Source organism: Ranitomeya variabilis, chromosome 4 (genome assembly GCF_051348905.1).
Source record: "Ranitomeya variabilis isolate aRanVar5 chromosome 4, aRanVar5.hap1, whole genome shotgun sequence".
Classification (NCBI taxonomy): domain Eukaryota; kingdom Metazoa; phylum Chordata; class Amphibia; order Anura; family Dendrobatidae; genus Ranitomeya; species Ranitomeya variabilis.
In genome coordinates, this window is record NC_135235.1 from 750,974,831 (window position 1) to 750,987,394 (window position 12,564).

Genomic DNA, 12,564 nt, shown 5'->3' on the forward strand with positions numbered 1-12,564 from the left:
GTCAGGGGGTTGTGCCGTTTCTGTCTGGTGGGTCGGGGGTTTGTGTCGCCGCTGTCTGCTGGGACAGGGGTTTGTGTCGGCGCTGTCTGGTGGTTTGGGGGTTTGTGTCGTCGCTGTCTGGTGGGACAGGGGTTTGTCTCGGCGCTGTCTGGTGGTTCGGGGGTTTGTGTCGTCGCTGTCTGGTGGGACAGGGGTTTGTCTCGGCGCTGTCTGGTGGTTCGGGGGTTTGTGTCGTCGCTGTCTGGTGGGACAGGGGTTTGTCTCGGCGCTGTCTGGTGGTTCGGGGGTTTGTGTGGTCGCTGTCTGGTGAGTTGGGGGTTTGTGCCTCTGCTGTTTGGTGGGCCGGTTGGTTGGGATTTTGCACTGTGATTGTGACCAGTAAGTAAATGTCACTTCCTCCGGCAGGTGCAGCGGGTCCGCGGCTCTTCACCATCCATCAGATTGACGCCAACACCAATAACCTGCCCAAGGCGCACACCTGGTGAGTGACCGCCGCCTCTGTAGCCCTCTGGGGTTACTGCCCTTATGCTAATTAGAAGTCATAGACTCCACCCGTTTTGTTCTCTTGCAGACTTTTATATACATCATGATCCCCATTGTCGGCGCGGCGCCCCATTGTCGGAGCGGCGGCCCGCCCCATTGTCGGCACAGTACACTCTATTCTCATTCCTTTTTCCTTTTCAGCTTCAACCGCATCGACATCCCACCATACGAGACGTACGACAAGCTGTACGAGAAGCTGCTGACAGCCATCGAGGAGACCTGCGGCTTTGCGGTGGAATGAGGCGCAGACCCTGGTGGCGTGGTGCTCGGGCCCTGGCGTCGGAGCAGGACGGACACTTTTTGGGATTCTATAAATATTATATATAAATATATTTTTTTCCATGACGATATGAGTCGTCCAGCGCTGGCGACTTGGCTGCTATTTAAAAACAAAGTATCTTGGACGTTGCTGGGGCGGCGCCCGCGAGCACGGCGTCCGTGAGCACGGCGCCCCCCACCGCCGTATATAAAGACTACTATTATTTTTATACGTAAAGGGTTAACGATGACATTCCCTCTTCCCGGATCTCACAGCAAGAAGCAAAGATTGGGTCATGGCCGGCGGCGGTGAGGGACGACCGCCCACGAGGTCTGTCAGTGGAGAGCGGTTTGCGGCGGCCATGTTTTCTGCCCCTCCCTCCCATGGCTTTCGCTCCGTATCCCGCCACTTATTTTATTTAACGTCTGCCATTTTTATGTTTTCTCCCCGCAATCACTCCCGACGCGAGTGTCATCCCGGAGCTGCGGCGGCCATTGTTGCAGCCGTTTTGCCAGGGTTTGCGGAAACCTTAGTTTCGCTTCTTTCAGAACCCGCAGTCTTCCCCTCAGTTATATTCCTCCCAGCGACGTTTTATTGTTTTGTCCTCAACGCCATTATATCAGACGCAGCATTAACCCCCTCCCCCACGTTCAGTGTCGTCCTGCCGTCCGCTACTTCCGCTCTCCGTCTTCATCTGTAAATAGAATAAAGAGGAAGAAAAACAAAAAAGGAATTTTCTGTGAAAATTCTTGTCCTACTTGTAGCGGCCGCGACCTTCGCGACATTTTTTTCTACCCCAAGAGGAAACTTTAGCGTTAAAAGCCGAAAAAAAAACCATGATCCTCTGCGGCAGGAAAAGGGATTTGTCACTAAGCGGGGGTGTGACAAGAGTAAGCTTCACCCCTGCAGAGCGGGAGGCTCCACCCACCCACCCATAGTGAGGGCATGCCCTGCTGGTGCAGAGAAATGCAGGTGTCCAATAGTCTGTACTTCCACTCATGACCACTAGGGACAGTGTCACCATACTATTTTAGTTCTTAAAGGGCCAGAGACACTTATTTTTAGTTCCGCGTTTTCTTTCCTGCGTATCACGGTCGTTTTGTGATTTACAGGATTAGCAATTGTCTTCTCTTTCGGCATGCTGGGACTTGTGGTTTAACTAACTATAAGTTTCTCTTGGGGTCACCAGTTGGTGCTGCGTCCTGCAGTGCATTAGATTGTCCTCTGGGGGCGCTGAGCTGCAGACCCCTCTGCAATACAAACAATAGGCCCTGACTTTTTTTTTTTTGAGGGGGGGGGGGGGGGAAGTTACATTGCCCCTGTAGGGTTGCGACCCCTGAGTTCTTTTCCAGCCCCTCTTCCTGCCGCAGAGCCCACCCCTTTAAGGCTTCAGCAGTGAACCTGTTACTGTATAGATAGATATAAGCTCCCTGACTCCGGGGGTCTCCTCAGTGCCTGTCCAGGGTTTGGGGGTGATCGCTGTCGGAGCCGACGTTCCCTTCACTAACTCTGGCACCAGCATGTGCGACGTAATCATGGCTTCATTTATAGCGCAGAATTAAAGGTATTTTCAACACATCTTGTGTCTGAGCCTCAATTATGGGGGAGGGGCAGAGGAGTGATAGAGGGGGTATGGGTGTCCGGAGGAGAGAGAGGGGGTCCTGCAGATGGCGGGTCCCGGAGGAGTGAAAGAGGAGGCCCTGCAGATGGGGCTCGGATGACTGAAAAAGGGGGCCCTGCATATAGGGGGGCCCGGAGTAGTGAAAGGGGGTCCTGCAGATAACTGGGCCCAGAGGAGTGAAAGAGGAGGCCCTGCAGATGGCGGGGCTCGGAGGAGTGAAAGAGGCGGCCCTGCAGATGGGGCTCGGATGAGTGAAAAAGGGGGCCCTGCAGATAGGGGGGCCCGGAGTAGTGAAAGGGGGTCCTGCAGATAACTGGGCCCGGAGGAGTGAAAGAGGAGGCCCTGCAGATGGGGCTCGGATGAGTGAAAAAGGGGGCCCTGCAGATAGGAGGGCCCGGAGTAGTGAAAGGGGGTCCTGCAGATAACTGGGCCCGGAGGAGTGAAAGAGGAGGCCCTGCAGATGGCGGGGCTCAGAGTAGTGAAAGAGGGGGTCCTGCAGATAATGGGGCCCGGAGGAGTGAGTGAGGGTGTCTGCAGATGGTGGGGCCTGGAGGAGTGAGAGGGGGTCCTGCAGATGGCGGGGCCCGGAGGAGTGAAAGAGGAGGCCCTGCAAATGGCAGGGCTCGGAGGAGTGAAAAAGGGGGCCCTGCCCTGCAGATAGGGGGGCCCGGAGTAGTGAAAGGGGGTCCTGCAGATAACTGGGCCCGGAGGAGTTAAAGAGGGGTCCTGCAGATAGCGGGGCCCGGAGGAGTGAGTGGGGGTGTCCGCAGATGGCGGGACCTGGAGGAGTGAGGGGGTCCGCAGATGGCGGGGCCCGGAGGAGTGAAAGAGGAGGCCCTGCAAATGGCAGGGCTTGGAGTAGTGAAAGAGGGGGTCCTGCAGATAACGAGGCCCGGAGGAGTGAAAGAAGTGGGTCCTGCAGATAGCGGGACCCGGAGGAGTGAGTGAGGGTGTCCGCAGATGGCGGGTCTTGGAAGAGTGAGAGAGGGGGTCCTGCAGATGACGGGGCTCGGAGGAGTGAAAGAGGAGGCCCTGCAAATGGCGGGGCTCGGAGTAGTGAAAGAGGAGGCCCTGCAAATGGCGGGGCTCGGAGTAGTGAAAGAGGAGGCCCTGCTCCTCGGCTGTCACTTGCGCCCCTCCTGCTCTCTGGCGCCCCTCTCTCCTGCTCTCTGGCGCCCCTCTCTCCTGCTCTCTGGCGCCCCTCTCTCCTGCTCTCTGGCGCCCCTCTCTCCTGCTCTCTGGCGCCCCTCTCTCTGGCGCCCCTCTCTCCTGCTCTCTGGCGCCCCTCTCTCTGGCGCCCCTCTCTCCTGCTCTCTGGCGCCCCTCTCTCCTGCTCTCTGGCGCCCCTCTCTCCTGCTCTCTGGCGCCCCTCTCTCCTGCTCTCTGGCGCCCCTCTCTCCTTCCCCGGCTGTCACTGGCGCCCCTCTCCTGTTGAAGGTGCCATGGTGGGAGCAGAGGTGCTGCGGACGACCGCTGCCTGCTTCACCAGGAACTCCAGCAGAATGCAGGCTACTTTAAGGAGAATGGCGCATGCTGGGGATAGTGCAGTGACCTCATCGCATCATCCAGCACCACTGCTGCACTAAATAGATGAAGAGGCCGAGGCTGGATGGAGCAGGGATTAGAGGAGGGTAATATATATATATATATATATTTTTATGACCCCTTTTATTCGCAAAGGTAACGAGGGGCTGTGAGAGGCATACTGTATATGGGGGACATTATAAATATGGAGACTGGGGGACATGCTGTATATGGGGGACATTATACTATATAAATATGGGGACTGTGGGGGACATTATCTATATATATAATTGTCTAAGGGTTTTTCTGTCTGTCCTGGAAATCCCGCGTCTCTGATTGGTCGAGGCCTGGCGGCCTCGACCAATCAGCGACGGGCGCAGCATGGCGACGATGTCATAAAGGTTGCCTCGACCAATCAGCGACGGGCACAGTCTGCCGCGAATTCGCCTCGACCAATCAGCGACGGGCACAGTATCGACGTAGATGTCATAATGGTTGCCATGGCGACGATGATGTCATAAAGGTTGCCTCGGCCAATCAGTGACGGGCACAGTCTGCCGCTAATTCTGGAATCATCATTGTCCATATACTAATATAACCATATAAATATGGGGACTGTTGGGGACATACTGTATATGGGGGACATTATACTATATGTCACGGATCCCTACTCCGTGGTGTCACTTATTCGTCACGTGTCCGCTCTCACACGTGACTTGGGGTTGTGCCTGCAAGGGTTAATCTATCTCCCCACTCTCAGTCCAGCAATCAACCTCTGTCCTATGCTGTAATGGGAGCATAAATCACACACCGACCCAGACCACACACCCGCTCATACACGCTGCCACCACTCATCGAACACATGGGCGATGAGTCCCGGAAATACTAATACTGTCTACCTCTCATAAGGCTCACACACTTTAGGCTATGGATTCTTTTAGAACATTCAAGGTTCAACTTGTTAAAGTTTTATACTTTAATACAAAAAGGTTCAGTGCTTACAGTAAGAAAAAGGTATAAAAATATGATAATAAAAAGACATACAACTTATGCAAAACAGTATCAAAATAAACAGGAGAAACTTACAGAAATTATCTAACTGGTAGTTGCTTTCTGCTCCCTGGGGTAGGACGAATGTAGATTGGATCACACCAGCTTCTCAGGCTGCCCCCAACATGTGACCACAATTCTGTCTGCAGCCTAAATTTATAACTTTGGTCTGAGGTCAGGTTTCTAGACCGGCCCCTCAGGTCAATATCATAATTGCGGGCTGTTTGATTGGCCACGGCCGCTCTGCTAATGAATATATTATTTTCTCTTTTGAGACACTTGTGAAAAGGTTCTCAGGAATAGATCACCTCAGGCCACATTTAGCATCTCCCCTCCAAGACCTAAGAGGTGCCAAATGTTACTTAGGGGACATACTGTATATGGGGGACATTATACTATAAAAATATGGGGCCTGGGAGACATACTGTATATGAGGGACATTATACTATATAAATATGGGGACATACTGTATATGGGGGACATTATACTATATAAATATGGGGACTGTGGGGACATACTGTATATGGGGGACATTATACTATATAAATATGGGGACTGGGGGACATACTGTATATGGGGGACAGTATACTATATAAATATGGAGACTGGGGGACATACTGTATATGGGGGACATTATACTATATAAATATGGGGACTGTGGGGACATTATACTATATAAATATGGGGACTGTGGGGGACATTATACTATATAAATATGGGGACTGTGGGGGACATTATACTATATAAATATGGGGACATTATACTATATAAATATGGGGACTGTGGGGGACATAGGAGATCAGCAGCTCACAGAAACTGACCATGTACCAGAATCTACAGAGAGACTACAGACTGGCTCCATATCTGGAGAAACACGGACCCCAGCGACCGCCAGATCCTGAGCCGGTATAGACCCAGTGCCTACAATCTGGCTATCGAGGTCGGCTGGCACAGGCAGATGACAGACTATGCCTACACTGTGACCTGGAGGATGAGACTCACTTCCTGCTACACTGCACCAAACAATCAGCAGTGAGGGACACTCACTTCAGGAGACTCTCCGATCTCTTCCTGGATTTAAGCTCCATGAAGGAGGAAGAAAAAACATATCCTTCTGGGGGAAGAAGTGCGGTGGAGATAGCAACGCAGTATGTGAGCACGTGCCATAGGATGCAAGAAAGACAGCCATGATATGCCATGGACTTCCTTACCCCCACCCTGCACCCCATCCATCGTCCCTACTATCTATCCCTACTGCACACATGCTTTGGGAAACTAATGTTTATTTGGTCCTGCCAAAAAAAAGCTTCTTTGAATTAAAAAATTGAATTGAACTATATATGGGGTCATTACACTATACCGTATATGGGGGGCTGTGAGGGACATACTGTATAAGGAGGGTATTATACTATATACGGGGGCTGCGAGGGACATACTATACATGGGGGACATTATCTATATATATAATTGTCTAAGGGTTTTTCCGTCTGTCCTGGAAATCCCGTGTCTCTGATTGGTCGAGGCCGCCAGGCCTCGACCAATCAGCGACGGGCACAGCATGGCGACGATGCCTCGACCAATCAGAGACAGGCACAGTATCGACGTAGATGTCATAATGGTTGCCATGGCAACGATGATATCATAAAGGTTGCCTCGACCAATCAGCAACGGGCACAGTCTGCTGCAAATTCTGGAATCATCATTGTCCTTATACTACGGGGACATGCATATTCTAGAATACCCGATGCATTAAAGGTTGCCTCAACCAATCAGCGACGAGCACAGTCTGCCGCGAATTCGCCTCGACCAATCAGCGACGGGCACAGTATCGACATAGATGTCATAATAGTTACCATGGCGACGATGATGTCATAAAGGTTGCCTTGACCAATCAGCAATGGGCACAGTCTGCCGCGAATTCTGGAATCATCATTGTCCATATACTACAGAGACATGCATATTCTAGAATACCCGATGCCTTAGAATCGGGCCACAATCTAGTCTATATATATATAATTGTCTAAGGGTTTTTCCGTCTGTCTGTCTGTCTGTCTGTCTGTCTGTCTGTCTGTCTGTCTGTCTGTCTGTCTGTCTGTCTGTCCTGGAAATCCCGCGTGTCTGATTGGTCGAGGCCGCCAGGCCTCGACCAATCAGCGACGGGCACAGTCTGCCGCGAATTCTGGAATCATCATTGTCCATATACTACGGGGACATGCATATTCTAGAATACCCGATGCGTTAGAATCGGGCCACAGTCTAGGCCTCGACCAATCAGCGACGGGCACAGTATCGACATAGATGTCATAATGGTTGCCATGGCGACGATGATGTCATAAAGGTTGCCTCGACCAATCAGCGACGGGCACAGTCTGCCGCAAATTCTGGAATCATCATTGTCCATATACTACGGGGACATGATGCATATTCTAGAATACCAGATGCGTTAGAATCGGGCCACAGTCTAGTATATATATAATTGTCTAAGGGTTTTTCCGTCTGTCTGTCTGTCTGTCCTGGAAATCCCGCGTCTCTGATTGGTCGAGGCCGCCAGGCCTCGACCAATCAGCGACGGGCACAGCATGGCGACGATGATGTCATAATGGAAATCCCGCGTCTCTGATTGGTCGAGGCCGCCAGGCCTCGACCAATCAGCGACGGGCACAGTATCGACGTAGATGTCATAATGGTTGCCATGGCGATGATGATGTCATAAAGGTTGCCTCGACCAATCAGCGACGGGCACAGTCTGCCGCTAATTCTGGAATCATCATTGTCCATATACTACGGGGACATGCATATTCTAGAATACCCGATGCGTTAGAATCGGGCCACAATCTAGTTATACTATATATGCGGGGCTGAGGGGGACATTCTATACAAGGGGGACATTATACTACACTGCTCAAAAAAATAAAGGGAACACTTAAATAACAGAATATAACTCCAAGTAAATCAAACTTCTGTGAAATCAAACTGTCCACTTAGGAAGCAACACTGTTTGACAATCAATTTCACATGCTGTTGTGCAAATGGAATAGACAACAAATGGAAATTATTGGCAATTATCGAGACCCCCTCAATAAAGGAGTGGTTCTGCAGGTGGGGACCACAGACCACATCTCAGTACCAATGCTTTCTGGCTGATGTTTTGGTCACTTTTGAATGTTGGTTGTGCTTTCACACTCGTGGTAGCATAAGACGGACTCTACAACCCACACAAGTGGCTCAGGTAGTGCAGCTCGTCCAGGATGGCACATCAATGCGAGCTGTGGCAAGAAGGTTTGCTGTGTCTGTCAGCGTAGTGTCCAGAGGCTGGAGGCGCTACCAGGAGATGTGGAGGGGGCCGTAGCAGGGCAACAACCCAGCAGCAGAACCGCTACCTCAGCCTTTGTGCAAGGAGGAGCACTGCCAGAGCCCTGCAAAATGACCTCCAGCAGGCCACAAATGTGCGTGTGTCTGCACAAACGGTTAGAAACTGACTCCATGAGGATGGTCTGAGTGCTCGATGTCCACAGATGGGGGTTGTGCTCACAGCCCAACACCATGCAGGACGCTTGGAATTTGCCACAGAACACCAGGATTGGCAAATTCGCCACTGGCGCCCTGTGCTCTTCACAGATGAAAGCAGGTTCACACTGAGCACATGTGACAGACGTGACAGAGTCTGGAGATGCCGTGGAGAGCGATCTGCTGCCTGCAACATCCTTCAGCATGACCGGTTTGGCAGTGGGTCAGTAATGGTGTGGGGTGGCATTTCTTTGGGGGCCGCACAGCCCTCCATGTGCTCGCCAGAGGTAGCCTGATTGCCATTAGGTACCGAGATGAGATCCTCAGACCCATTGTGAGACCATATGCTGGTGCGGTTGGCCCTGGGTTCCTCCTAATGCAGGATGTGGTGAAAGATGTGTGTGTATATATATCTATATGTGTGTAGTGACATATGTCTAGGGTTATATGTGTGTCTAGCAGTGGCGTAACTACAAAGTGAGGGGCCCCGATGCGAACTTTCAAATGGGGCCCCCCCGCGCCAAAATATTTCCCACCGAAATTCACATTTTCCCTATTCATTTCGCACACTATAGTTTTGTTGCTTTGTTGTATAGTCTGACCTAATACTGCCCTGTAATCGCTGAGAAAAATGATGTTATAACTAACAAGTCCCTGTACTAATTATGGCGATGTCTTTGGAAGTGCAGACGCTGGGCGTTCATGTCCTCCCTCGCTCTAATTCCAAGCGCACTCCCGGCGTTTGAAATCTGTGTGCTGTTTCTTCCTGGTGTGACGCTGCAGTGCGTCATTTCCGGACCTGTGCAGTGTGGGGGTGTATTAGGTGTACTGGTCGGCTCCGGAGCATACGCACTGCACATTCTGACGCTGGCGAGTACGCCCAATACTCCCCCACAGTGCACATGCTGGGCTCTGCCCACAGCCGTGTACCATTCTTCCCAACTCGGACATTTACAGCCCGTACACACGCGGCTTTGCTCCGTGAACCCCGTACACACACGGCTCTGCTCCGTACACCTTGTACACACGCGGCTCCGCGCCGTACACCCACGGATCTGCTCCGTACACCTCATACACACGCGGATCCACTCCGTACACCTCACACACAGCTCCGCTCCGTACACACATGGCTCCGCTCCATACAAACGCGGCTCCGCTTCGTACACTCCATACACACACGGCTCCGCTCCGTCCACCCCGTACACAAGTGGCTCCACTTCATACACCTCATACACACGGCTCTGCTCCGTACACCTTGTACACACGCGGATCCACTCCGTACACCTCACACACACAGCTCCGCTCCGTACACACTCGGCTCCGCTCCGTACACACGTGGCTCCGCTTAATACACTCCATACACACACGGCTCCGCTCTGTCCACCCCGTACACAAGCGGCTCCGCTCCATACACCTCATAAACACACAACACCACTCCATACACCCCATACATACACGACTCCGCTCACCTCTTTCACACTCGGCTCAGCTTTGTACACCTCGTACACACCTGACTCCGCTCCGTACACCTCGTACACATTGCTCCACTACACACATACACGGCTCCGCTCTGTACACCCTGTACACACACGGCTCTGCTACATCCACACTATAAACCCCTCCTGACCCCAGATATAAACTTCCCCTCATTCAGCACCATGACAACCAGCACAGCAGAGTCCTGCATACAAATAATTGAGACATCAGTAGGTTAAGTGTTTTTGAATATCCATATTGAATAAGGAACCCCATATAATCCTGAATAAAGGTTAATAATGGCCCCATAAGATGCTCCGTAGACACATTTGCCCCATATAATGCTGCAGAAACGTTGATTATGGCCCCATAAGATGCTCCATAAAGATATTTGCCCCATATAGTGCTGCACAAACGTTATGGCCCCATAGATGCTCCATACAGACACTTGCCCCATATAATGCTGCACAAACGTTATGGCCCCATAGATGCTCCATACAGACACTTGCCCCATATAATGCTGCACAAACGTTATGGCCCCATAGATGCTCCATACAGACACTTGCCTCATATAATGCTGCACAAATGTTATGGCCCCATAGATGCTCCATACAGACACTTGCCCCATTATAGTGCTGCACAAACGTTAGGGCCCCATAGATGCTGTTACGGAGACACGGGGTCACTGGGTGCTCTCGTCCGCTGGCCCGGCTGTCTTTAGCAAGACTGCATGGACGACGGCTCATACCACTGAACGCCCGCTCTATCTCCCAGTGGGCAATACACTACACAGACAACACAGGGTTAAGGTAAAACAGTGTGGCAATACTTTATTGAACCACAACACACAATAGCAAACAGAACAATCCCCACATGCCTGGAATTGTATGGGTACATGGGCGCATATAAAATATCACTGCGTCTCCACGTATTTCCAGCATGACACGATGTCAGAACTCCCAGGGTCCCTACTCCATCTGTGGATGAACGCACAGAGAAGGGGTAACGACAAACAAGCATAGGGAGATGACCAAGAACTGTCCATAGAGTCCATACAAGGTCCAAAGCCAGTATGACACGATGTCAGAGCTCTCAGGGTCGCTACTCCATCTGTGGATGAACGCACAGAGAAGGGGTAACGACAAGCATAGGGAGATGACCAAGAACTGTCCATAGAGTCCATACAAGGTCCAAAGCCAGTATGACACGATGTCAGAGCTCTCAGGGTCGCTACTCCATCTGTGGATGAACGCACAGAGAAGGGGTAACGACAAGCATAGGGAGATGACCAAGAACTGTCCATAGAGTCCAAACAAGGTCCAAAGCCAGTTGACACGATGTCAGAGCTCCCAGGGTCGCTACTCCATCTGTGGATGAACGCACAGAGAAGGGGTAACGACAAGCATAGGGAGATGACCAAGAACTGTCCATAGAGTCCATACAAGGCCCAAAGCCAGTTGACACGATGTCAGAGCTCCCAGGGTCGCTACTCCATCTGTGGATGAACGCACAGAGGGGTAACGACAAGCATAGGGAGATGACCAAGAACTGTCCATAGAGTCCATACAAGGTCCAAAGCCAGTTGACACGATGTCAGAGCTCCCAGGGTCGCTACTCCATCTGTGGATGAACGCACAGAGAAGGGGTAACGACAAGCATAGGGAGATGACCAAGAACTGTCCATAGAGTCCATACAAGGTCCAAAGCCAGTTGACACGAGAGTCACCACCTGGCTTATCTGACCATCTCCATGGAACCAGGCGACCAGCAGGTCCCAACCCTGGCTTTCTCCAAACAGATCCATGGTTCAGAGATGGTCACTGGATCAGATCTGTGTCCTTCCAACCGGAGCCGAAAACCTCTAGGTTGTATCCTATAGAATCCTAGATCAGTGTCCCTCGTGATGGTGCCATGATGAATTGGCTGCAGTCCTTTCTCTTGTCTGTTGGGTGTGTGAAGAAACCAGATTGTATCTTAATTACCCAGACAGCTACGTTTTTGCAAACCAATAAGAACTGAATTTTCATCTGCATATTGGCTTGTGCATTTAAGTGTTTATGTCTGGTGGTTCAAGAGGACAGACTTGCAGACTGATACCATTTAACATACAGTGTAAAGGCCCCGTCACACATAGCGAGATCGCTAGCGAGATCTCTGCTGAGTCACAAGTTTTGTGACGCAACAGCGACCTCAGTAGCGATCTCGCTATGTGTGACACGTACCAGCGACCAGGCCCCTGCTGCGAGATCGCTGGTCGTGTCGGAATGGCCTGGACCTTTTTTTGGTCGTTGAGGTCCCGCTGACATCGCTGAATCGGTGTGTGTGACACCGATCCAGCGATGTCTTCACTGGTAACCAGGGTAAACATCGGGTTACTAAGCGCAGGGCCGCGCTTAGTAACCCGATGTTTACCCTGGTTACCAGCGTAAATGTAAAAAAAAAAAACCAGTACATACTCACCATCTGATGTCCGTCAGGTCCCTAGCCGTCTGCTTCCTGCTCTGACTGAGTGCTGCCGTACAGTGAGAGCACAGCACAGCAGTGATGTCACCGCTGCGCTCTGCTCTCACTGTACGGCGGCACT

General features: G+C 51.6%; 1 protein-coding gene across 4 annotated transcripts in view; it reads left to right on the forward strand.

Annotated features, from left to right (window-relative positions):
* The window catches only part of SMURF2 (SMAD specific E3 ubiquitin protein ligase 2), a 53,667-nt gene extending 51,287 nt beyond the window's left edge, over positions 1 to 2,380 (forward strand). For all 4 annotated transcript variants that reach the window (XM_077254716.1, XM_077254715.1, XM_077254714.1 and 1 more), the window contains exons 18-19: positions 406 to 481; positions 685 to 2,380. In XM_077254716.1, coding sequence (XP_077110831.1) covers positions 406 to 481; positions 685 to 784 — 176 coding nt within the window. In that variant the 3' untranslated portion in view covers positions 785 to 2,380. The remainder of the gene's footprint in view (positions 1 to 405; positions 482 to 684) is intronic.
* The last annotated feature ends 10,184 nt before the right edge of the window (positions 2,381 to 12,564 follow it).